The sequence below is a fragment of the Lepidothrix coronata genome, unplaced genomic scaffold (genome assembly GCF_001604755.1).
Source record: "Lepidothrix coronata isolate B3197 unplaced genomic scaffold, Lepidothrix_coronata-1.0 Scaffold114, whole genome shotgun sequence".
In the NCBI taxonomy this organism is placed as follows: Eukaryota; Metazoa; Chordata; class Aves; order Passeriformes; family Pipridae; genus Lepidothrix; species Lepidothrix coronata.
The window spans coordinates 2,930,771-2,957,033 of NW_016690294.1; the positions used below are offsets into that span (position 1 = coordinate 2,930,771).

The following is a 26,263-nucleotide window of genomic DNA, read 5'->3' on the forward strand; positions in this document are numbered from 1 at the left end:
AAGCTGTCAAGGCTGTATTTATTACTGGAAGTGAAACACTCATGGGAAATGGGTTATATGATGAGAAAATTATGCAGCTCTCAAAAGGACTAACTTAGAAATGTCTTGAATCATACCACCCATTATCCAATTTATTTTCTTAAAGATAGGACTTAACAAAGATTTTTGTGCTGAAGTATTAAATTGACTATTAAAACTGCAGCCACTGTTTCTCAGTTCAGAGTTGAATCCCACATTCTCTATTTCAGAATTGTGTCTTATTTAAGATACAGGAGCAGGCAACTAGCTACTGGAAGATCTGAACCTAAATTTAAAAAAAAAATAATATCAACTCATGATTCCTCACTGCTACAAGGAGGAGTTTTATTATTAAGTCATCAGGCCCTCAGTGAGGATTTTGCAGGTCAGATATTCACTCCAGAAGACCTCTAAATTCAGCAAATATCTCACAGTATTTTAGCATATAAATGTAAGTAGTAATACACATTCTCAAGTACCTATATTTGTGCAGATACATACATATTGTATATAAAATTTAACAGTGTCTCCTCAAACCTACAAACCAATGTTCTAGTGAAAAGCCTTCTGATTTTTCAGGGGAATTTTTTTCTTTATGCAAGAGCAGTAGGCTTCACCTTCTGTTTTCCATCACGTGTAGTATCAATCGGTCAGACAGCTCATGAAGTCTTCTAGTCTTTTCCTCAGTAGCCATTACGGTAGTGCTGCTATACTATGGGAACTATTTAGCAAGGGGAAAAAACCAACTTGTTAAACAAAAAACCCAACTCAAACCAAAGAAACAAAGAACTCCCCAAAACAACAAAACAACAATAAAAACACCAATGCCCCCCCAAAAAACCAACCAAAAAAAACCCCCCACCACCAAAAAACCAAACCCACAACTGACTACATATATCTAATGAAATAAATTTTTAATTAATGGAGTCACTTAAGAAGGGCACAGCTGCATTTTAATCTGGTTGTGAAACAGTTCTGAGAAGCAGACAAGCAATGTGGGCTGTAAGCTGTAGAACAAGTAAAGCACAGACAGGCAACATTGTTTACCAACCTTAATGAAGAAGCATTTTATTTAACAAAAAAATCTTGTAAACATCAGACAATCTTTACATCACTACAGATGTTTTAAAAAGTTATACATTTTCTCCAGACAAATTATTTTATGAAAATATGAACTAGAAAGAAAATATAACCTGCTATTATCCCTCAGGCAACACCCCATAAAAACAAACAACAGGCTACTGAATGAATCTTAGAGCGTGTGGGAAAATAGATATACAGTTCATTAAATAAGCTGCTGAATTCTAGTTTCCAGGAAGTAAAATAGTTTGGAATGAAAGGAAACATCATCCAAGTCCTCTACATATTAATGTTCCCTCCTAAAGATAAAGTCCAAGATTTTTGGCTTTTGAAACAAAGGAATTTTCGTGATACATAAACAGTGAAACTGGGGTTTATTGAATATTCCTTTCTAACAACAAGTCTGATAAAAATCTTAATGGCAACTACTTCATGTTATATAATTTCTTCAGTCTATAAAATCTTTTAATCTCTGGAAGAGTAACCAAATGCAAACACAGGCTTCACCAAGTTGCATGTAAGCAACAATCTGTCTCTCCAGTATTTTGTTTCATCTGATTCTAGAGTGACTTAGCTGAAATATAGGTTGGGTTGGGAAGTCAGAAGGCTGAGACTGCACCACGTGATTCCAGAATGAATACTTGCCTGCACCAGGCAGCTTTAGCAAAGGATCATTATGAGACTGCCCCTGTAAATTCATCAATGGGTCTTACTTGTTACCAGATACACACTGGGTTCAAGCTTTAACCAACTTATGGTAATTGTGAAAAATGAAAAAAAGGAGCAGTCTTAAAAAAAACCCCACTGTTAAAGCAACATTGGAACTTTTTGAAGAATGAAAATACAGCTTTGCATATAAAACAACAAGATTAATCTGTCTAGTTTGCAAAGTTTTTGTAACCGTAGTATATTTATATAAGGCCAAAATTTCTGATAGTGTAAGCCAAAATGAAAAATTACAAATTTTCATCATTCTAAATCAAGGGTTCAGATAGTTCTTACGGTGTCAGAGCTTGCCACATTGCTTCAGTTTGTTGTTCTGCTACAGCTTCCCTGGAATAGTCAAGACTATTTCCATTCCACATGCCAATGCCCCTTAAACCTCGATTCTTCACATAGGCTGCTTTTAGAGAGATGCTGCGAGGGTCATCATACCAGACTTGGTGGAAGTGACCAAGAGAATCCTAGAAAAACAATTAAGGACTAGTGTCAGTATCTACTTATCTATATGAATATGAGACATTAAAGTTCATTGGGTTTTGATTACATTTTCTGTTGAATGCAGTTAAAGGTATAATTAAAAACTGAGAAATACAAGCTACGTAGATTTACATAGTGATATTTTCCTGATTAACCAATTATTTTTCACACAGGATAATTAAAAATTCTAAGCCAAATATTTGGCTATTGTTTTACTTGTAGAATCTATGTTATAAAACAGTGGCACAATTTAACTGTAGTCAGATGAAAAGACTTAGCTAATTTGTATTTTAATATTTTTTTAGATACAGGTAAAATTTCAGATACACTATCTAACATAACATAACAGGTGAATTTAGTTAGAGATTAAGTGGGGTTTTTTTAGCAATAAACAGTTTTAGAGGAGGTGATAAAATTTTGTCCAAGTTATGTTGCTTTGACCTGGTTGTTGCTTACAACACCACGTGAAACTTTAAACCATGTCTAAAGAAACAAGACAAAATGCATACACTGTGGTGTTCTTGTAAGCACAATCATTTATGGACTCATTCACTGTGACTATGTAGAAAGCAAATGCAGAAAAGAACATGCATGCAAGGCACTGAGATAAAAGATCATCTCAGAATCTGTTTTAAGCACTCATAACCTCATGAAAGTAACTGTAACAGTGAAGGACAGAGCTATAGGATTTCTTAGTGCCAAGATGTCCTTTTTTGCCATGATACAGTATCTCAAGAAAACACAAAGTAATGAAGATCTTTATTACTCCTGTAGTCTTCAGGCACTGCACCCCTCTTTCACACTAGAAATTCAAGATATGAAGTCCAGCAACCCTTTACTACACCGGAAAAAATAAGTAGAAAACATAAATGGAAGAATCTAATCCTGAAAACTTTATAGTCAAAGAAGTACGGTTCACGAGTGTTTTCTCCACAACATGGTGTCTTAGAAAGATATGCTTACCTTGTATTCATAAAATGGAGACTTCTGTACCTCATCCCACAGCACCCCTGAAAGAGAACTGTTCACCTGCTTCATGATAATTCCATAGGGGACCTGTCTGCCTGCAGCATCACTGCAAGGAGCCCCACGGAAAGGTACTTTGGAAAGAGAACACACATGATCCTGAAAAAAAAAGCAGAAGGCATGAGTTTCATGTTACATAGATATAATTGAACTCCAAAACAGCAGTACAGCCAAGAAAATTCACAAAAGGCATCGGGGTCTCAAAAATCCCTAATCTTCAAGCAACTCTGGCAGATACACTACATGTAGAGAAAAGTAAACTAAAATTTTGTTCACTCTGTAGTTATACAGGATTGGATGGATATCATTCAGCTTATACAGTTATCTTTTCTCTTTTTAATCCACTCTTACATTTTTCATAAGTATAATGTTGTCTGAGATTCCATAAACTGCTATGCTTTAACAGTCACAGGTTTGCTATGGTTTGTTGCACCTGTCTTTAAACAGTGAGCTTAGTGATGGTGCTGAGAAGGCACATACAAGTGTTGTAGGACCTTTGGACATCATCTCTTCTCATACAGATAACATTTATAGCTCCTTAGTCAAACACAGTGCTTGGGTATAGGGGGGTTCAGGTTGTCCAAGGAGATAAAATGCCTTATCTGCTAACACACTGCTCATCAGTTATCAGCCAAGCAAAAGATTCTGTCTTGTATCCCAGCTTTATGCTCTTATCTATCAGACCATAGTATTTCCTAATCCAAAAACAAGATTTCCAAAATCTAGTTGTATCTTTCCAAGGAAAAAATTAACAGTATGTTTGCAAATGAACAATCTTTCATCTTACCGTAGATAGGTTTTGGCAGACATAGTCATAGCCATACCAGGGGACACCCATCACAAGCTTTTTAGGATTAATGCCCATAGTAATGTACTCTTCATAGCCTAGATTTGAAGGAAATAAAAATTAAGATGCATTACTCCCTTTTCCTATGCTTTTTATTCTTACAACTGATCTACAGCCAGAGCCAATATAGGACTTGCATGATCCCGAGACAGAGGCTGGGGCAAGCTCTCCTTTACCTCTACCTGCACACTCTATTTAGAGAGGCCTGCTCTACTGAGATGCTAGTAATTGCTCTAGTTGCTCACAGTTAAAACCATATGCCCTTAGCAGAAGCTCACAAGGACAAAGAAATGTTTCAGGTTCTTTGCAAGCCCAGGCAGACACTATTGCTGTGGTTGCCGTTTGCCATTCTAGTGCTCTTCACTCCTGACAGCTACTGATCACAGGTAACAACACACGACTGCTAGAAGTCTGCCTGTAGTGTCATAAGGAGCAGAGATATCATTTTCACACTAGGACACCACATATTTGAGCACACTCGAAAGCTTCAATGCAACCAAAAAACAAAAAAAAAGAAACGTCAATCTTTTCTATCTATTGATGTAAACAAATGGAAATGTTCTGACTCCTGAGGAGACATTTTGTCCTCACCAAGTAAAGTCTGCAGGTAAGGGGCATTGGCTTTTGCAATACAGTCTGTCCAGATCTGGCTCTGTTCATCATATGACATCACAAATAAGAAGTCACAGGCATCTGCAATCCCAGTGTAGTTGTAGCACCTTCTGTCTATGCATGCTGGAGACCAAGCCACATCAAATGTTACCTGAAGGAAAAATGCACAAGTTAGTATCGTGTATGGCCCTTAGGCGCTCGTTTCGTCTTTTTAAAAAAGCTGTAACTTTTCAAGACAGTATTTCCTACATGTAGCAGTTTAATACACCTTGATGGTAATGAACTATGGGAGAGGCTGCTCAGCTGACAAAGCAAACACTAGATTCTGAAGTGAGTGCCCCACTAGTGCCCCTAGCATCAAAGAAATTAAAATATAATATGAAAACCATCTGACCAAAAATATGAAGCATGATGCAAATCCTTAAAGCTTTAGTGACGGGTTTACCAAAACACTGTTAAGCTTTTGCCCCAGAAGGCTGTATTTGCCCTACTTTCAACAATTTGTTAAGCCACACTAAGTGCCAGCTCACAAAAGGCAGTAATGTTGTATCTATAGATCCTCGTGAAGCCCCCCTTCTGTTTAAATTCATACAGGTCAAAAAGGGTGATTCTTACAAGACCATATCACAGCTAACATTCATAATGAACCATTCATGAGAATGTCCTATTTAGATCTGCATAAACTTTTCGTATTCATATGCTAAACAGCATTGCCAAAACCCCTTGCATTTCATAAAGTGAATGTTTGTAAAAGGTACATTATTATTACCTGTGATCCTGGTATTTCTCTGTGAAAAGCATCTGTAGTTTCTTTAACAAGCTCTGTCAATGCATAATACTCAGGGGAGGTTTCGTTAACTTCTTGCTCTATATCAATGTTAATTCCATCCATATACTGGTTTTTTGCAAGGTCCACCTGGTGGGATATCCATGCTGCTCTTTTAGCAGGATCAACAATTTCCTTTAGAGGTACATCACCTAGACAAGAAGCCTTCAAGAGTTAACATGCATTTGCACCGCAATAGTAGTAAGGAGGAAAGGCTTGTCTTTACTAAACCAACAAATATAAACATAAACCAAAAAATGCTCATACTGATACTGGTAAAATACAAAGGAGTTAACTTTTTCCCCAAGCATAATTTTGAGAAACCACCCCAGAATTGATTACCAAACTTCTTTGAGACAGCGGTGTTTAAAATAGGGTTCCTTTTGGATGTTTTTCTATAATTTTAACCTCCTTACTTCTGCTTAATATTCTTTTAGCCACTGTAAACTACCTTTCTTGAAATCAATTTACTTTTGGATTTCCACTGAGCCAGAGGGACTGTTTAGAGTAAAATACTTTAATGTTTAACCTTTGTTGCTTTCCACACTGTGGTCCTGGATTCCGTGTTTGCCTCAATAGAGCCAAAAGTTGCTTATATCATGTAAGCTGTAATGGACTTTGTCTTTTTAATCAGCATTTGTACCTGCACAGAGTTCCTGAGTACTCATGTTTTAAAACTCAACCACTTCCTAATACAAAGGGATTGATTTAAGTGCAAAATACTAAAAATTACTTAAAATCCCTTCCCTTACCCTTTTGGGTACTTCATATAACATCCAGAACACAGAGCCATATAACTATTTTCTGCAGGCTTTTCCTTTCCTCCCTCTTCCTCCATAACTGTGATGTTCCCTATTAGAGAACTTTAATTTAGGTGTCACTGGGATGGTTTCATTACTACTATGGCAGACACCATTTCTGATTTTAATGCCCTGCATACTAGCAGGCATTAAATACAAAGTGTCAAGATATTATAGCCTTGTGTGAGTTATAGCCTTATTAATTAATCCTCTTACTGATTTTTATATTCCGCATACAATTGAATGTGAAATGTCAAGGTACTATAGCCCTATGTACATTATGTTCTTCTTCACGCATCATAAATATCCACACTTTCCCAATGTAACCAACCTTTCAGTACTATCCTGGAACCTTTAGAGTGGGCATAGCACACGAGCTCAGGATCGTACTTTCCAAAAGCTGCCACAGTTGTAATTTTTGACCAGTCATAGAATTTCCATGCTTCCTTTCCCACATCAAACACAAAGACCTGGAAAAGGGGTAAGAATCACCCTCATTAGCCCCAAGCACTTGTCAGCAGGACGATTATTTTCCACGTGCCCCTCACAAAGGTCGCTGCCTGGCGCCTCTGGGAAGCAGCTTGCACGGACGCCTCCCACCCTCCGCCCGGGCTGCCGGGGGGGCCCCGCAGGCAGCGGGACAGCGGCTGCCACACCGAGCCCGGCCCGGGCACTGCCCTGCACATCGACCACCCGCTGTGTGGAACCGGCTCGCTCTGGAGCGGGCGATTCAGGGCGGCAGCGGCCCCGGGGCGCCGAACGCGCTGCGAACGCGGAGCCGCCGGGTTCGGCCGTCCCTGCGCCCAGGCCAGCCCGCCCCGCTCCGGCACCGCCCGGGCCGCGCACCTCGGGGCTGCGGGTGCCCGTGACGGGCCGGCACAGCCGCGGGTCCCGGCAGGGGCAGGCGCCGACGGGGCCGCCCAGCAGCTGCAGGAGGCCGAGCGGCAGCAGCCACCCGCCCCACAGCTGCTCCATGGCCCCCACGGCCGCCGGGCCCGGCCCGGCCGCGCAGCTCCGGCCCCCGGGGAGGAGCCTCTGCGTCCCCGGCGAGGGGCGGGAGGAACCCGGGGCGGGGCCGGTGCTGTGTCCGAGGGCGGGGCCCGCCCCCAGCGAGCCGCGTGTGTGGGGAGAAAAAGATCTCGGGGAGCGCGTTTACAGAGCAACTGTTTATTGAAAGTTCACACCCGGCCAGCCGTGTCCCGGGTTGTTTTCAAGAACTCGAGAAGGACCGGAGCAGAGCGATGTCCCGCAGGGGACGGGGCCGATCCCCGGCCGCCCGAGCTAGCCGTGCCCGCGGGCGGCCGGGCCGACACGACCCCCCTCAGGAGCGGGTCGGTGCGGGGGCTGAGGCCGGGCACGGCTGGTGCTGGCAGGAACAGGCCGTGTGAGCAGGCACCGAGCTCACCACGTCCTCGGATTTCTGGCCCAGCCTAAGCTGCCTTTCCAGGCTGGGAGCAGAGTCTGTAAACGAGAAAGGAGGAAGAAGTCAGGCCGGGGGTTTGGTTATACATCGATGTACTCCTGTGTTAGGGCGGTGAACCTCACGGTTTTTCACAGACTCACGGTCGCGCATTCTGGCTGTGTCGCTCACAGCAGACTCACCGGCTGGTACACAGTGGAAGCCCACGGAGACGGGAACGGTCCCGGTTGCTGAACAGCCTTCCACGCAGCGAAGAACTGGCTCCACAGAGAAGCATTTTGCTGCCATCTTCTCAAATCCAACTGCCTTCTCAATTTTGACAAATTTGCGCTGCAGCTTGCAAGCTACAAAACATAAGTTCTCATGAAGCACCTACAGAGTTTAGATAAGTAACTCTGTGGACTTAATTTTGTAAAATTAGCAACAACTAAGACCAGTGGATGAATAAAGTGACACAAACTACGTGAAGCTAATCTGATTGAAGTCAATCTTCTGTCAAAGGCTTAGGCTGTGAGAAAATGAGGCATATAGGGCACGGCTGCAAGAACAGAGGCTTGCCACAGATAGGATCTAGGTGGGAGACAGATGTCCAAATCCAAAAAGATACATTTGGAAACCTTGGTCAGCTGACGTTCAAATTACCCAAACTATGACAGCACTTCATTTTGGGGCAGTAGTGGCTCCTAGACATCCATATATCTATTTCTGTTCTGCACTGTCAACAGTCAAACTGCCTGCTTTCCATACCAAGTTAGCATCTTAGGGAGTTTTAAGTTGAACACACAAACTTCAGGTAACTACACAGTGCATAAGTTGATAGAAAAATAAAACAAAACCAGAATTTGCAGTGAACTACTAAACTTGGGAAAAAGAGTTTTTTTCCTTTTTTTTTTTAGTCTGGGGCCACTAATCATAGAAATAGCAAAAAATGAGATGATTGTACTACAATTAATATAAATCACCTATTCATGTGACTACTTAACTAGTTGAAGACAATAACATTAACATATGTTAGAATCTTAGTACCTCCAGCACACGAGTCTTCTGAGATGATCCAAGACTGACCAAAACTCACTGCATCCTTAGCTAAATATCCACTGGGCATTTGATATTCTCTTTCCTTTTCAGCATCATATTTTCCACAAATGCCACATGTTTTTCCAGCCATCCAGAAAGCAACCTGAATCTTTGTGGAATAAAAGTGCACATAAATTTTTTTCTTCTAAAAATAAAATCACTGAAAATAATTTTAAAAATTACCTTAAGTCTGTGTCCATCATAATATAGTTTATCTATGCCATAATCTGGGGCTTTTAGTGCCAATCCTTCCTCTTCACTGCTGATCAGTATGCTTGCATCTGCAACAGAAAAGGAAAATAAGATTCCTTCTAAAATGAAGTTACTCTTTTAGGGCCCAACTTGAACTGTTTGTTAAGTTCCTGGGGACATAATGCAGGCTCTGATGTATCTTGAAATAGATGGGGGGAATGAGAAAGACTACTGCTCTCTGCCCTGGAACAAGCAGAAGCCCAGTGACAAGAGTGGCTGTGACAAGGGACATCTAGGTGCTTGTTCTGTGCGTCTCTGGGATCAGCAAAACATCCCACAGCCTGCATCTTTTGGTTTGTGCAAAGATGCACAGGATCAGCATCTCTTTCTTTGCTCATCTTTCTTGCCATCCCATATGAAAGCTTGCATGAAGGTATCTTAAAGTCATCTAATTACTTCTCAAATTAAGACGATCTTTATCTTGAGAGGTGTTTGCAGGATCCTATCCTCTTCTTATTCAAAAGACCAGAAAAGATTAAACAAAATATAAAAATGAGGCTCTTACCAGAATTAGATGTGTATGGAACATCTCTTGGGGCTTGGACACCATTAATCTTCAAATGGAGGAGTCCATTGGAAACATACATGTCAACCTCACTTTAAATAAAGGAAATTAGTGTAAACAAATGCTTCTCCTTTGCCCAACTAAGCTCACAGTTTCCCGTTCTGGTAGAAACATCACTGCAGTATGCTCACATCATTCTGGCATGAATCACCTGCTACCCTTTAGGAAGAAGATTGAGAGCGCCCAGGAAAGAATGCCAGGAAGAGTGCTCACAGCACACCTTTCCCTGGCTTTACTCATCTCTGAGTGTCTGCTGGTGACCAGGGTACAGGCAGGAAGACACCAGGATACAGGACCTTTGTTGCAGAACAGTAATTGCTATTACATTCGCATAAATTGAAGGTGCTTTACATTTCAAAGGAAGATTGGATTCCCTTGGGGGGGTTCTCTTGCAGCCTGAAGAGGCTGTGTATTGTAGTATTTTCTTCAGAGCAGTGTTTGCTCTAATGAAGAAATATGAAGCTCAAGCACATCAAAAGCTCATCCAAACAGTTGTGTGAAAAGATCAGGAATGGTTCAGTGACAAGGAATGTCTTTATCACAAAAGATACAGTCTATAAAACAAGCACCCTTGTGTTTTTCATAAAACAGATGCAGGGAATACTAGTTTGTTTCTCTAACATTATGGCACAGTTAGGCGCACAATTTTCAGAGATTAATAATAACTTGTAATGAAACCTTGCAGATCAAAGTCTATATATGCACTTTGAAGAACACTTCTTACAATGATTTTGGTATGCATAATCCCATACAATTTAGAGGTGATTGCTCGAGGATGAAACAAAGTGTGTCTTAAAGTAATTTCAAATAGATTAAAACATTATGCATCAATCAAGGGATGACCTAAGAGTGTCTCTAATCTGGGATAAGTAATACCCTTTTTAGTTATGTCCACTTCTCAACAACTCTGCTGAGATGAGTATGGATTCTAATTTGTTCTAATTATTAGCTTAGAGTAAAAGGCCAGACTAAATGACTGCTATAGTCCCTTTTGTATTTATAGTTTATGTGTCTACTTAATCACTAAGAACTGAAATGAGATGGTTAAATCTAACAAATTAATGAAGAATTTGGGGCAGTAAAGACTGTAGGTTACTGTGAACCTCAGATATATTTCAGAAGCACTTTTAAAAGACAAAGTCCCAAATCCCAGTTGACACTCTTTGATACCTTTGCACTGACATCGGTAATTTTTGCATGAGTCTTGTGCTAGTGCCAATCTGCCCTACAAATTTGATCTCCATGTTTATAGCACATCAAGCTTGACATCTGTTTTTTATTAAGTTTGCAATTACTTACTGGCTGGCCAGTCTGACATTTATTGCTGTAAGGTCAGCAGACTCTTCAAGTCTTTTCATCATCACCAGGAATTTAAGCTCTGGACTACAGTCCTGCACCAAGACATGGTAGCAATTTGCAGGCATTGAATAGTTAAATTCAACACCATCGAAGGTTGTGATCGTATTTTGGAAAACTGAACAGTGAGCTGAAAAAAAATCCAGTAAAAAGTAAGCCTTTTATAATTTATATAAGGCAGGCATTCTATTTTAAATTTAATATGAATTGATTAAGAAAAAAAGACCATTTTTTGGTTCTACCCATTCCCACACAGAAGTTAATTGATTCTGTAAGATCAACTATTAGATTTGTAGTAATACAAAAGTAAAACTTTGCTCATCCCCAAGCAGCAGCACAACCCACTCATGGTTCAGTCACTGTCTGATATAAATTATGCTCACAGCTGGTACTGGTGCAACTCTCTTTTGGCTTTTTTAACTTTGTTGTAGTCAAAAGAATTTCTCAAAGGTTGATAACAACTCACATATCATTAACATTAGAGAAAGTTCACTAAAGTGCTGATACCTTTATTGGGTCATAATCAGGATTAGAAATAGTTGGAAGGAGGGGAGACAAAAATACCACGCTACACTTTTCGCTTTTTCACTGTCATGGTATTTTGTTGGAAATCCTACCAGCTCTAATCCTACCAGATTAGAAATTATTTTACAACAATTTTAATTAATACAGACTAGTTTTGGTGTTTTCCAAAGAAATATCATAGAATCATAGAATGGCTTATGCTGGAAGGGACCTTAAAAGATTATCTAGTTCCAACTTCCCTGCTGTGAACAGGAACACCATTCAGTATGCATGGTACGATATTACCCCACTGATTCCAAGCAAGATGTCTTTATTACAGGATTACATAAAGCTTTTCTATTTAAAATTTACCCTAAGTAAATATAATGTGATTAGCTCTTAATACAGCATTAATCAAACAATAATCCCTTCATAATCAAAGTGCAGGATTTGAAATTAATGGGTATAATTTTGAAGCTGTTTTAGCTTTTACATAACAGTGCTAATCAAACAGAGCACCCCAAATCAGAGGTCACTTTAATGTCGGTCTCACAAATTTTGTAATGTTTTTTCTTCATGAACAATCTCTGCAGTGAAACGGAAACAGATGCATTTGTAAATGGATGTATTTGGAATCACTATTTGGCTTGGAACTGAATGTCTAATCTTCCTAAGTCTCCTTTTCTTTACGTCTTTGCAGCCTCACAGATATTCATACGGATGCTTTATTTCTGTCTGAAGTCCAACTGATTTTTTAAGTGAATGTAAAATAATTTCAAGTTACATCAAAAGTACAAATCATGTTTACAAAATCTGCAAAGCCAATCAATGCCTGTGCAGATAGTTGCTTACTGACCTTTAAAACTTTCAATGAGTGAAAGTGTTGCTTGGGAAAAGACATTCCAGTCAGAGGATGGTAGTGTTGAAACTGGTGTACCTGGACGTGAAGGGAATGGCAGGGGAAGCCTGATGGCTCTGTTGTAAATTGTGAGCTGAAAATCAGTCAGAAAACAAACATGAATGCAAATGCAAAGTACAGTGTAGAGATGAGATAGCATTTTCCTCTAATGTTCCAAGGGGACTGTACAGACTGAAATCTAAATTAACATCTGGATTTAGGCCAGAAAAAGAATTCAAATCCTCTGTCTACCACATAAAATATTCTACAGTGTAACACATCTTCAACCTATAGAACAGCAGTGCTATAAATGAATTTGGAGAGTCACCAATTTGCACCTTTTTGGTAGCTGTACACCTCATTTTCTCGCAATCTGAACAGTTGGCTTACCTGAGATGCACACCCTCTGCCTATGCATCAGGCACTGTTATTTGGCCATCATGCTTCTCTACAGCCTGGTTTTACTATCTTTCCAGGACACAGTAAAACCTATCATCTTTCTGAAGATTTGGGGGGAGTGGTCTTTTTAATATTATTGTTAATGTGCTGTCAGTCATGGTGGTTGTTTTTGTAACCTGTTTCTTATTTTATATGCTTACATGCTACATGAGAAAGAGAAATATGTTGCAAGATATTTTCATAGCAAAACCAATTGCGTGAATATAATGTCTTGTGATGGCAGCTTCTTAATAGTTTAATAATTTTTTTTAAAAAATCAACAGGTTAAAAAAGCTATTAACCATCTATTTCATAAGTACTGATGGCTCCAGGATAAAAGATAGTGGAAAATAGTTACCTCTGGCAACTTAAAAACAACATCACAGGTTCTCGGAGATGTCAAAGCCATAACCAAGGTTGCCTGGTGAGAGGGACCAAGTTGTTGCCTTAGGGAATACCCAAGCACATATGCAACTCCTGGAAGAAGTGAGTAGAACCTGAAAAAAAAGGAAGTGATTAAAACAATAATCTATCTTTGAAAAAAGTGGTTATTATTTGTTCACATTAATATACCCCCATAAAGCAATATGTATTCTGTGTTGGACGTGTTTTGTGTCAGGGTTTGGTGATACCTGATGTTGTGTATAAAAGGAGGGGCAGGAAAATTTATTTGTTAGTGGGTGAATAAGATCTCGAGAGACTGGAGGGTAGAGTGATATGAAAAGCAAAGTATGGCAAACTTGTTTTAAACACATTCAGAGTTAAAAATAGACACCAATTACATAAAAATTAGATATTAACATGCTAAAAATATTAAATTAGTATTTAATATTAGTATGTCAGTCCTGCAGTGATAACTTTAAGCAAGGGTCCTTAGCCTACTAAGACTGTCAACAACCTGATGGAGGGATCTCTACGATTGGGTTTCCTTACAGGCTTGGGACTCAAAAATGGAAATACAGAAAATATTCCTTTCTAAAAAGGCATAATCTCAGAGCAGAAAAAAGGTAAGTTCTAAGGCTTTGCTCCAGGGTAGTCAATTGAGTAGTTTCATCTCCTCTAATAAGGGCAGATAACACTTCAAGTAATTCAATATAGTATAAAAAGTTAACCTCCTCAGTAGACATTTGTTAACAAAATTACTTGTATGCCTTTAATGTGAAAACTTGTGTTGCATGCGTATTTAGTTTACTGAGTTGCTGTACATGTCTGTATTTCAGTAGCACTAAGAAAAAAATTAAGCTTCAACATGGATCTATATGTTATTGCAGGCAAACGCATGTATGAATACAAAGCATGCGTGAATACAACAAACACTACATGTATATGGAGACACGTATGTGTACTGAAAACGTACAGTTTTCTTCAGTAAATGTCATATAATATTTGCTATTTAGTGTGCATAAGCCTTCTAGGAATATTTATATCACCTGCTTCAGAAGCCAGAGGCCAAGTGCCTACATTAGGAAATTAGTCTCCCTGTACAGTCAGTAAGAGGCTGACCCCTTCAGAGAACCAAGGTTAGGCTTCTGCTCTAAGCCTCCATCAATTAGGAAGCATCAGGAGACCAATCTCCTAATTCAGGCACTTTAAATTAAAAGTCTATAATAGGTTAGGTGAATCCCATCATCCCAAGTGGTTTTCCTGCAAACTAAAATGCGCTATGCTTTGGGGGAATGAATACACAGAAAAAACAGATATATGTAATCTGATTTTTTACTATCCTACTGATTTGATTAAGGGGAATTTTTCCAGCTTGAAAGTTGCAGAACTGAAGCTGTAATTATTTGGAGCATTGACATGTGAATTTTTCAAAAACTAAAGTAAAATCTCACCATCTTGCAGTTGTTCGGATTATTGAAGGTACTGTTAGCCACTCCAGCTTCATCTGCATAGCTGGATAAGCAGCAAATTGCCCTGTTGCAATCTGAGTAGCAATCTGGTAGTCCTGGCAATCTTTACCCCATTTAAGAGAACCCTAGTAGAGGGGAATATACATATTTTTGCATAAAACATAGTAAGATCATTAGGTTTCTTTTACGTTTGAGCTGATCATTGTTTTAAACTTACTGATACTTTTCGGTAATTTATCACTGAAGCATCAGCACAGAGTTTCCATCTGCTTGGTCTTGTGATGCTTGAAACAAACACCTGTATTCTTGACCTCCAGGGTTGTGTATCAGTGTACAGGACAAGCTGTAATCCTGTTGGCTGCTCATTTTTGTGGATGGCACGAAGGACCGCAGCCAGTATGGGTGGCTTGCTGTCTCCCAAGAATTTAGGCTTCAGTCAGAAGAGAGGAAACAGAGTCCAAAGACATAAACAAAGCATTAATATTACTATACTAAAATCACAGTTAAAAAGTATTTGCTAAGGAAAAGTTTCATTCAAAAAGCCTTTTTATGTGAAGTATGGGACAGCATCATAGATCATTACTCAGTCTATTCAGTTCATATGTAGTTTTGCCACAGTCTTTTGAGAGAGAGCTGTCATGACCTATGTAAGTAAAACGCTTTGGGAATTTTTTTTCTAAAGTAATTTCAGTGTAACAAAAAGAAGTATGGTACTGTATAAAGAACCAATGTTCCCCAGCTCAGCATTGCTCTCTTACCAACCTGTAGTTTCGCTAGTTGTCTTTTTGATAAAATTAGTTTAACCACTTGTTTAAAACCATGATAATTTGTTTTGTCAGAGGGATCTGTTCAGTGCAGTCCAAAGTGTGGTACTTGCAGGAGGAGCAGCGCGTGGCCCCGTTCGACATTGGACCCTTGTGCCCAGCAGTAGCACCTGCTCCAGCTGTGAATGTCCTGCCCAGCTGTGGGGACGGAGCCCTCGCCTGGCCATGGGGGAGCTGCAGGTGGAATTAACTGTGGGGCAGCAGGTCCTCCCTGAGCTGCCAGGTTGGAGTGACAGAGACACATGAAAGGATTAGATGAGACAGAGCTGGAGAGGGCTTAGAGGGAAATGGGAAAAGAACAAGGCAGTGGCTGAGAAACCGTTCAGGGAAGTAGTGATAAAAAGAAGGACAAGAGAGGGGAATTTAAGCTGCTGGGGAGGAGCTGGGGAGAATGTAGATCTGATTGCCTTTTTTCCACAAGCTACTTCTACTAACAACTGGGAGCTGCTGGGGCAGAAGGGATGCCTCAGCAAAGAAAGGCTTCTGTTTTATAGGCAGGTAGGTCATTGTCTGAAATGTGTGAAATTTTTCTTTGTTGAAATCTGCTCCAGATTCCATCAGTTCTTACAGAAGGACTAGGTACCATTAACTATGTACCATGCAGGCATTCCCAAATAAACACCTGGATTGCTCTCAGAGTTGGAGCCTTGCTGCAAACGTCTTTTCAAAGGCCTTTTACGATCCTGCTAACATGAACAGAAGGACTCTGCAATGAAGACCTAATAAATAAAAAAGTGGCAGAGTCACCTCCTGAACTTTTACAAAAAGATACACAAGAAAAATATACCTGAAACCAGTTTCTAATCAAGCAGGCCAGCACTTCTACAGTGTTCTCATTGTTACAGTGAATTATTTACTGAGTAACACAAATTTCAACATATGCAGCAATACATTGCAGTTTCATTAAAAAAATGTAGCCTTGAGTGCATATTAAAAAAACATTCAATGATTATCCAATGTGCTCACCTTTAGGAAACAAGAAGCGTTCAGTTTCTTTTTATATACCTAATATGCTATATCACCATATTTTTCCTGGTCTGTTATAATAATAACTGGAAATGCAAGGTAGTTGTTTTGATTTCGTGCAGATTAAGGCACTCACCTGAGACATGGCTCTAGAGATGCCTTCATCACTAGCTGCTGAAGAAGAGGAAGAGCTGATGCTGCTGTTCAGGATTTCCCTTCCTGGGCCCTGCAAAAGCAGAGAATCACCTTGAAGCAGGTTCCCTACCACTGGAAGTTGTTGCAGAATCAATTTATCATATTTTTATTCTCAGAGAACTAGGGTCTAATTGCAGCAAAGTTGTAGACCCTGCTCCCACTACATGCAATAAATGTACCTGTTCATCTGCTGGCTTAAACCAGAGCTGGTAAACAGGGAGGGTTACCTGTGAAAATATTATGTAAGAAGACCTAAGAGAAAACGAAGAGCTAACTTTTGATAAACACATTAAAAATACAATATTGAGGATGGAAAAAGGTGAAACAAAATTAAATTTTTTAAACCTTTTACACTAAAGTGCTTCAAAGAACCAGAGTTCCTCTTTCTTTGGTTCATGCTCTATGAGCACAATTTCCTGATTTACAAAAACAATCACTACAAGAAATATAAAAAGTTCCAGCCAGGGTGAATTACCTGTTGTTTGGAATATTCACTGTGCCCACTGCAGTCCCTGTCCCCAGAGTGGTCTTCTTGGCTGCTGCTGCATACTTTACTGCTAGCAGAGCTGACACTGCTGCTGCCACTTCTCCTGCCACTGCTGCTCCTGCTGCTGCTCTTGCTGCCACGCTTCTTCACAGATTGCCTTATTTCATCTTTCTTGTGATCATTTCCAGGCTCCTTGCCATCAGCAGAGGAAGCAGCAGCAGAAGAGGATGAACTGGAGAGGTGGGGTGCACTGAGCTCTGCCCAGAGGCCTGTATCTGCAGTCTTGTAATCTCTGTTAATCCGTTTTGTGCGGCGACGTGTTTTATTTGAGGCCTCCAAAAACAGTTGAAAGCATTATGAATTTATAGCTTGTTTTGTAACATTTCTCTGGCTGTCAGAGAAGTTACTCACCGCAGGCTATCAAGGAAGTAGAACTTCCTGTCCCCACACACTGCAGGAGCTGTACCAAAGCTCACCTACACCCATTCCTCCCAGCCCAAATCCTTGCTTTCCTTGGGCCATTTTTTCCACAGTGGAAACCCTTGGCTTTTTTCATAGGCAATATTTCCTTCTCTGATGCTCAAAGTCTCTTACCGTGAACACATTTTCAATGCCTAGAATCTTCTTCAGTTTAGCTTTAATGTCCTCATATGGAGAGGTCTCTTCCTCTTCCTTCGACCCTGAGCTTGCTACATCAATTATTTTTGATGCTGCTTTGGATCCAGCTTGAATCTCCAGCTCTATTTTGTCAATATCAGCATCTGTATGAACTAAAGTCAAAACATTTACATTCCAGGGTTGCAGTGCTTGAGCATTGTTCACGGTGATTGACAGAAAATCTTGTTATGACTGTACCTGGCTTCAAAGTTATTTTGGCATCAAGTTCTCCAACCAATTTGTGCAGATAGGTATTTCTTAAGAATGCAGAATTTTGTGACTTCAGGCTGAGGCAAGTAGAACATCCCAAACTTTCAAATTTTTTACAGAACATGCGTGTGTAAAATCTTCCTGCACTGTGGTGATGTGCCTCTTCTGAACCTTGCTGGTATCCTTTGGATATCACACTAGGAATACTGCTTTGCTGCATTGAACAAAAATATGGCAGATAAAGTTATTTTCCAACCAAAAAAAATTGTCCCAGTTCTTAAAATCTTTCCATCAGTTCATGAAGAAAATAATGATGGTTCTGCTTAAGTACAGAAGGACTGCATAAAATTAGAGGTCCAAGCACTCGAAGCAGTAAGGTTTCCTGCAAAGTGCTCTGTGGAAGAGGACAGCTCTCCTGCCCACCCTTTTCCCAGCAGTGTTTCACAGACACATTTCCCAATGAGAACCTGCAGGGCTCTTTGTAGGGGCTGCCTCTCTGTACCTGTTTCAGGCTTCTAGCCTTCCTGTTGCAAGTCAGTGTAGCCTTCCCATGCCAGCTTCAGAAGCTGAAGAGTACCCAAGAGAATGTGCTTCTGCAATCCACTGCAGGGATTATCTCAGGATTTGGGAAGAAAAATCTATATCCTCCCAAGAATAATATTTTTCACATTGCTCTGACTCAGAAAAAAAGCGATATTGTACAAAGGATATGAATTTCACACACCCTCCACATGACTGTAAAGAAAGAGGAACACATGCTGTCCAAGCAGCCCTGTCTGCATGCAATGAGGAGAGTGAGTGACTGTGAATGATCATGTCTCGAACCCATTGGGTCTTAGACTTGATTTGGGAAATGTCAGTCCCCTGTTGAATCTCCCCATTCCTGTGCCTGTGATCTGGTTAGCCAGCTCCTGTGTTAGGTGTGCCCAGTCCTTCTGAGGAGCTGCCTGTTTTCTGCCTGTCTGCAATACAGATGGTGAGATGCCTCCTTACCTTCCAGCTACCAGGTCTTGAAGATCTTTCTGGTGGCTGAAATGGCTGGTCAGAGATTCCTGGCACTTCTCCTTTCGGGAGAAGCTGGGATTTTTTTTCGGAATCTTCTTCCTGCATGTTCCTTGAAATAGCATAAACTCCACTCCTGTGGATAAATGGCACACAAGTAACACCTTCTGACTTTGCTTACCCACCTTTGCTGGTGCAAGAAAGACAGTACTAAGCTTTATGTGGCTGCCAAGGTATGGCAAACCTTAACAAGGAGTTGTATGCTTGTGATTTTACAACAGGGAGCTCACAATCAGTAAGACAGAACAAATCAAATGCAGCAAGCTCTTCTGTACCTCACAGCTGCAAGCTCAGCTTCCTGATGGCAGGGAAGGGTTTCAATCTTCAAATTTTTCTCTTTCATATTTATCCTGGCATCAAATTTCATTGTAGTGTTGGCACTGAACTCTGCATGAAATTCAAGACCACTCTGAAAGTACTGGGTATTAATCCCCATCATTGCAATCATATGAAAATATGCCCTGAAAGAGTGGAAATAAAACCAGGCATAATTACAGATTAATATGCACATATTTAACTTTGAAATGCAAAATTACATTTTTATGCTGTTCTGTTTATTGTAAGAGCCACTACTGATGAATGAAGAGATTTATCACAACAGGATAAGAAAAAACCTCAAGTGCCACTGGAAAAGGTGAAGGGATTTATCAGAATAACAAAGCTAACAGGGACCCTCTGACTGCATTGTCACTGATACGTTGCTTCAGAACAAGATAATGCCAGAATCTTGTAGCTTCAGATTGTGCCTATTTTTTATTATTACCACTACTATTATTATCATTATTAATATTATCACTATTAGTACTGTTGCTTTTGCAGATCCAGAAGAATTTCCCTTTTTCCCCTGAAATCCTTCTGGCTTGTGCCAGGGGGTGATGCAATTCTATGCTGAAATTGTAAAAAACTGCTCATATGTAAGCAAATATATTTTTGCAACTTAGTATCTTTAGTCACTGAACAGGTGAAAACGTGAGTATCTTTACCAATGACAGAACAGCACAGTATCCTCTGGGATACAATGCACGCTGCTACATTTGCAGGGTTGTAAAGCATCAGGGAGTTGTGCTGCTTTCTCACTACTTAACTATTCTGGACTAGCACAGCTGTCCCAAATCTGGGACAAATAGGACCCCTCTATAATAACATGTGATCACATATGTACTTCAAATATAAATATAAATGCTCGTGTGTGTATGTGAAAATATATGTAATTTTTACTTTGGCCTGATGTCGGCATGAATATCCATCTTGGTTTCCAGCAACTGTGTAGGTCTAAAATTGTCAGATAATGGTGGTGACATCTGTATATCCACTGCAAAAGACAGACAGGAATTATATGAACAGAGAATCATAAAATCATAGAATATGCTGAGTTGGAAGGGACCTGTCAGGATCAAGTCCAGCTCCTGGACCTGCACAGGACACCCCAAAAATCACACCGTGTGCCTGAGAGTGTTGTCCAAATGCTTCTTGAACTCCGGCAGGCTTGGGGCTGTGACCACTTCCCTGGGGAGCCTGTTCAGCGCCTGACAACCCTCCAGGTGAGAAACCTTTTCCTGATATCCAACCTAAACCTCCCCTGACTCAGCTTCATGTTGTTTCCTTGAGTCCTGTCGTGGATCATGAGGATAAAGAGATCAGTACCTGCCCCTCAGCTTCCCCTTGTGAGGGTGTTGGAGACCACAATGAGGTTTCCCCTCAGTCTCCTCTTTTCCAGGCTGCACAGACCAAGTGACCTCAGCTGCTCCTCATACAACTCCCCCTCTGGGCCCTTCACCATCCTCATGGCCCTCCTTTGGATGGTCCCTAATAGCTTAATGTCTTTTTTATATTTTGGTGCTGAAAACTGCTCACAGTACTCAAGGTGAGGGTGCACCAGAAACAATAAGTGCTGGAGATACAATGTTTTCAATAAGTGTAGTAGTTAACACATGGGCAGTGCTTTTACATTTTTAAATACTTTACATGATTATTTAGAGGTTGCTACTCCAAACCATAGTTATACAAATATGTCTCAGGTGAAATATGCTAGTTACTTCTCAAACCCTTTGGAGGTAGCTGATCATTAATGTTTCCATATTACAAGGGTATTTTTCAAGATTATAGAGGGATTTCATTTCAGCAGACGGATCGGACCCACAATTATTTTGGGGAAACTGCTCGGTTTGATGTCCCAAGCTCACCGTCGGCCGCAGTGTGGGCCACTGCTGCCCCGCACAGCCCGAGCTCCAGGGGCACACCGACCACTGTGGGGACAATGTGCCGCAGCTCGCCCACCATTGCTGGCAGGGTCCATCGCCCTGAAATGCCTCTCTGCACCTCTTCCACAACTTTTTTTACCACTGGCTGCCAGTCTGATGATCCAGTTAGATGCTGAAAACAGAAAAAAAAAAAACAAACAACTTAGTTTAGCTAAGTAGGTAAGACGAGACATGGAAGGGAAATTATTTGGCATTGCAGATAAAAAAGACAACACACTTGTCAGTACCATCATGATCTGTTGAATGGCATCTTTGTCAATGTCAACAAAGGCTATCTCTTGGCCCAATACTTTGATGTAAGCAGACACCAGAGGGTCTTCAGGAGGCAGTTCTTTCCATCCTAGAAACTGGTGGTGTTAAGGAGAGAAGGGGAGAAAGGGAAGAAGCAGAAAATGTCACTTATAATAATGTGTCAGCAAACAGTTGATCCCATCCAAAGGAGGTAAAACATGGTTCCTTTAGCCAGAAAACTAATAGACACCTTGCAAGTCTGAATCAATGTGAATCTTATGTTGCATAACTGATTTCAGAGCAAGTTTCCCCATGTAAGGATGAGGTAAGGGCTTGGTAATTTCTGCTGCTGTAAGTAGTAGGTGACACCCTAGGACTCATGAAGAAAAATCTTATTCAATAGTAATTTTTAAAGAGAAGAGCAACCACTCTTACAGTATTACAGCAAACACTCTTAAAGTGTTTAACATACACTTTAAAACATTCTGGCTCCCAGCATCTTCATCATCTTTTGTACTGTATATTAAGAGCTGACACATGTTGAATGAAAAGGTGGCATCTGTTGACAGTGAAAGTACAGTGTAAGTACATCTTTCCATGACCAAACAGGACAACTAACTCCTTTCATACTGAAACATCAAAGGGATGGCTTGGTGGGTGGGTGATGCAACCCTGGTGCTGGCAGGAGTCATCTCTTGCAAATAGATCCGAAGGGTGTGCAAAGACATACCGTTTTACCAAGCTCCTTCAGTGTCTTGTATGTATCATACTCAGCAAAGGGAATATTCTTCTTCCTGATAAGCTTGGCTAGGCTTTGTGACCGGAGAGCCACCTGTAGGAACAGAGTCAGGTGTCGCAGCCCAAGTATAGGAGAGCTCAGGAAAACCATTATACCTGGTGTTACACTCACTGAGGCCATGCTAAAGATGTGCGTTATAGGGCCATGTCTACCTGGCAGATGACTGCAGGCTATGGCTGCAGATGCTGAGGACGTGCTGAGCAAGTCAGCTTTGAATTAGTCAGCGGGGATAATTTTAGGGCAGAGTGGAGCTCAGCCCAGGTTGCAAAGCTTGCCCAGGAAGCTGAGTAAATGTCTGAATGCTGTTGCATGGAGCTTTGTGCTGCCCTGGCTGCACTGCTGGCTGAAATTTAATTTCAGCTGCTATCTCCCTGTACTTATGCAAAATACCCTAGATCCCATGTGATTTTAGGTGGGCAGATAAATGTTCTGCTGCATGAGCTTTCCTCTACTCCTAGATTTTCATGTCTATACTGGATTTGTTCATTGATGAATGTATGTGTCAAGAAGCCCAAATAAAAAAAGATGCCTAAGTAAAATCATAATAATTATCTAAATTTTCTCTTCCACATCCACCCTCACAGCCAGCAATGGAATTAAACACTACATCACAGTCTAAAGCTGGCTGTTTTAATGCAATACTTACCTCGATAATATCTGTTGCAGTATTTGCATAATATCCTCTTACTTTTGTGATTATATCAGATGGAAACATGGTGCTGGGACTGTTCATTAGATAGAACCTCCAAATGGCACCAACTTGATATTCAGCTATCACAGGGATAAAAAGCAACAGAGATTTTTGTTAAAGTCTCCAAGGTGTCTGGCACAGCCACCTCAGGTACATGCTGTAGTAGATCACAAGGGGTTCTGTCAGAATTCAGTCCCACAGGTCCTCAAGTTTTCAACCTCAAGAGGAGAACTTTACTCTAGGGAAAAGTCAACACAACCCCAGGGACTGAGGAGGGATGCCTAAATCCATGTGCAGGCACCACTTTCCCCAGCAGATACCTGGGAGTCATGAAACGCTCTCAGGGAATTTTTCATGTTAGGATGGTCTTGTGCTTTTCATATGTCAAAAGTGCACTAAACTCACAGCCCATGATTGGATTTTGGATGAAAATCACAGCACACAATAGAGGCACTGGGCTACACAAGCAGAAGGAGTGCACAGGGCACCTGGTACTCACAGGAATAATCACCAACATGAATGACCTTGCTGTAACGATAGCTCAGCCTGTCAAGTCTGGGGCTCAGGAGCTTAATGGCAATGTTGCAAGCAGAAGATCTGAGTAACAGAGTTCAAATCACGTGAAGAGAGTTGACTGTGACCAAAGACTTAGAAAACTGCAAGAAAAACATCATCATTTGCTGCTAAAAACGTACTTCTTCCTCTACTTACAGTTTATAGAGCTGTGGGATCCTGCCCGCTGCCAAAGCCTTCATGTGTGAATATGTGAAACTGGCTACTTGCAGGCTGGGCTCTGTCAGCAAAGAGCTGGCCATAGCTGCTACCGTTGGAAGAGCAGGCTTAGTTTCAAACAGGACAACACAAGCCATCATTCGGACATTAGGAGCAAGTGTATTGTCCATGAAGACCTGGAGGGCGATCTCCCTTACCTAGAAGAGGAAGATACAACCTGTGAGTAGCTCATAACTTTCCAGTGAGCAGTGTTTCCTAAACAGTGCATATGTGCTCTGCAATGAATGGAAAAGAGAACCCTAAAGAGAGACTTGAGCATGGGACCTGTCACTGAAAATGAAGACATTGCTGGATGCACAGTGAACAGGGCCAGGAGAACCAGCCATTAGGAATGAGCACAGTGTTACAGTGACCAAGCAAACTCTTTCCCAGAATATCAGCAAGGATGGGATGATGTCAGGAATCTGCACTGTGGGCAAGAGGAAGACCAGTAATTGAGAAACCTGCCCAGAGTTGCTAATATTACTTGTTAGTTTTATTATTCCTGAATCACTAAGCAAACCCAATCTATACACTTTAAGACATTTGTTTAAATAATAATTTTAGTTACTTTTGCAGGGTCTTTTCTGGCAATTTTCCTCAAGGCCAACATGGCATCAGCATGAATTCTGCTTGGCAATGAAACTGCAGCCGAGGAAAATGTTGGCAAAAACTTCAGGATGCGTTTGATACTGGCTGGCTCTCCTGCATTGCCGATGGCTTTCAGGGCCAAGGACATATCTTTGGCATCAGCTTTGCTGGTGGCTTCAGTAGCAAGGTCATGGAGTGGCTGAAAAGAGCAGACTATTAATCTTACCAGGTAATGATCTTGCAATAGTGCATAAAAATATACATTGCCATAGCAAGCAAAACAACTACTGCTGCAAACCCCAGAATAGAGCTGTATTGCTCCCAGGAAAAATTGCACCACCACTATCAGAATGCCAAACGTGGACCATACAAACAAGCTTGGTTTTCTCCATACACAGGGTTGTAATCGATTTTGAATTGTGCCTGAGTGTAGGAGGTAATCCCAGGTGGGTGCCTGCACCAGAGAGTCTGTTGCAAGTTCAAAGGCAGTGCTGAGCTGATGCCAGGATCAGCCGTTTCCTGGGGCACCTCTGCCAGCCCTGCCAAATTGCACTTGTGTAATTTTCACTTCCTAAAGCAATAGCAAGTTTACTTAAACAGTTTTGCTGTTCTGAGAAATTACCCTTCCGGTGGCTTGGCTCTATTTCACCCCTCTTTTGGAAGATTTAAACACATGTCAAACACTAGCGGGCCATCTCTGGGCTGTGGTCCTTCTGAGCAAGGAGCTGGAGCTGCATAGTCCAAGGACGATGTCCTGAATATTTCTGATGGTGATATACAATTATATAACAGGGCCTCTTTGGAAGCCCTAGCTTATGACATATCTAGAGCTTTGCTTATGTTCACTGTTTACTGCCTTTTGAGTACATCTTTTAAGAATGTTCTACCTAATGTAGAAGTAGAATCATAGAATCATAATTATTTTGCTTTAATCCTCACTTTGTCATACCTAAACAGTTTCAGGCTGTTTACAGGATTCGTTTCACCCCAGACCTCTACAACTACATTTGAAATTCTGAACTGCTAAGACCTGGTCTTTCAAAGGCACCAGGTCGGTGTTTCATTCTCTCTTTGAAATTTTGCAGGCAATCACAGCTAAGAGTGAGGCATGCAAACTGCGAGTTACCTAATTGCCAGCGTTGTGAGAGCTAAGTTAGAGGCATCTTTAAAATTTCTTCACCTTTTATGAGTAAGAAATGAGAGTCACCTACCTGAAGAAGTTGATTTGGACATAGTAAAGTCTGAGCACAGTATTTATTTACCATGCTACCATATCCCAGGTAAACAATTATCCGATGCACCAGTACCTTCTGGATTTGGGGACAGGTCAGAAAAGTCTGCAGAAGAAAGACGTATAATTTTTAGTGTTTCTAGTAATTAGAGCTGGTATTTAGCAAAAATTTCACTTGAGAAGTAGATAAAATTCATTAGTGCTTTTCCTAAATGTTTTCAGAAGCTAAATCAAATACTAGACACTTAGCCACAAGAAAATTAAATAGACTTGCCCCAGTTATGATGTTTGCACTTCAGATATTGGTTACATGATATTATTTTCTTGACTTTGTCTTTTTTTTTTTTTTGGCAAAAAAATCAACACCAGTTTTCTTAGAATCTCTGAGTTTAAGCATCAAATATAATTAAAAAACTCTTGGCAACAAGTGTTTGGAACCATTTTCTGAAACATTCTGCATTTTTGTTAATACCTCGCATTTTACAAGCTTAGAATAAAATATGTTGCATCTTTCT

General features: G+C 40.7%; 2 protein-coding genes across 2 annotated transcripts in view; both read right to left on the minus strand.

Annotated features, from left to right (window-relative positions):
• Positions 1–1,057: 1,057 nt before the first annotated feature.
• On the minus strand, positions 1,058–7,398 carry CTBS (chitobiase). The gene is made up of 7 exons (XM_017824909.1): positions 7,256–7,398; positions 6,741–6,879; positions 5,553–5,761; positions 4,763–4,934; positions 4,112–4,209; positions 3,262–3,423; positions 1,058–2,282 (listed from the first exon to the last, which is right to left on the minus strand). Exons 1-7 carry the CDS (start codon positions 7,382–7,384, stop codon positions 2,097–2,099), a joined length of 1,095 nt encoding a protein of 364 aa, XP_017680398.1. The 5' UTR covers positions 7,385–7,398; the 3' UTR covers positions 1,058–2,096.
• A 152-nt stretch (positions 7,399–7,550) lies between these two features.
• LOC108502197 (vitellogenin-2-like) overlaps positions 7,551–26,263 on the minus strand; it is a 23,216-nt gene continuing 4,503 nt past the window's right edge. Inside the window, exons 5-31 of the mRNA XM_017824849.1 lie at positions 26,221–26,257; positions 25,729–25,854; positions 24,498–24,716; positions 23,867–24,084; positions 23,655–23,752; positions 23,111–23,235; positions 22,396–22,497; positions 21,662–21,781; positions 21,357–21,546; positions 20,392–20,485; positions 19,449–19,634; positions 19,105–19,249; positions 18,100–18,325; positions 17,839–18,014; positions 17,233–17,577; positions 16,937–16,984; positions 16,699–16,788; positions 14,990–15,202; positions 14,755–14,897; positions 13,278–13,416; positions 12,440–12,575; positions 11,023–11,209; positions 9,664–9,755; positions 9,090–9,187; positions 8,856–9,015; positions 8,012–8,173; positions 7,551–7,870 (exon numbers count right to left, since the gene is read on the minus strand). Of these exons, the coding sequence (XP_017680338.1) occupies positions 7,731–7,870; positions 8,012–8,173; positions 8,856–9,015; positions 9,090–9,187; positions 9,664–9,755; positions 11,023–11,209; positions 12,440–12,575; positions 13,278–13,416; positions 14,755–14,897; positions 14,990–15,202; positions 16,699–16,788; positions 16,937–16,984; positions 17,233–17,577; positions 17,839–18,014; positions 18,100–18,325; positions 19,105–19,249; positions 19,449–19,634; positions 20,392–20,485; positions 21,357–21,546; positions 21,662–21,781; positions 22,396–22,497; positions 23,111–23,235; positions 23,655–23,752; positions 23,867–24,084; positions 24,498–24,716; positions 25,729–25,854; positions 26,221–26,257 (4,015 nt within the window). The 3' untranslated portion in view covers positions 7,551–7,730. The remainder of the gene's footprint in view (positions 7,871–8,011; positions 8,174–8,855; positions 9,016–9,089; positions 9,188–9,663; positions 9,756–11,022; positions 11,210–12,439; positions 12,576–13,277; positions 13,417–14,754; positions 14,898–14,989; positions 15,203–16,698; positions 16,789–16,936; positions 16,985–17,232; positions 17,578–17,838; positions 18,015–18,099; positions 18,326–19,104; positions 19,250–19,448; positions 19,635–20,391; positions 20,486–21,356; positions 21,547–21,661; positions 21,782–22,395; positions 22,498–23,110; positions 23,236–23,654; positions 23,753–23,866; positions 24,085–24,497; positions 24,717–25,728; positions 25,855–26,220; positions 26,258–26,263) is intronic.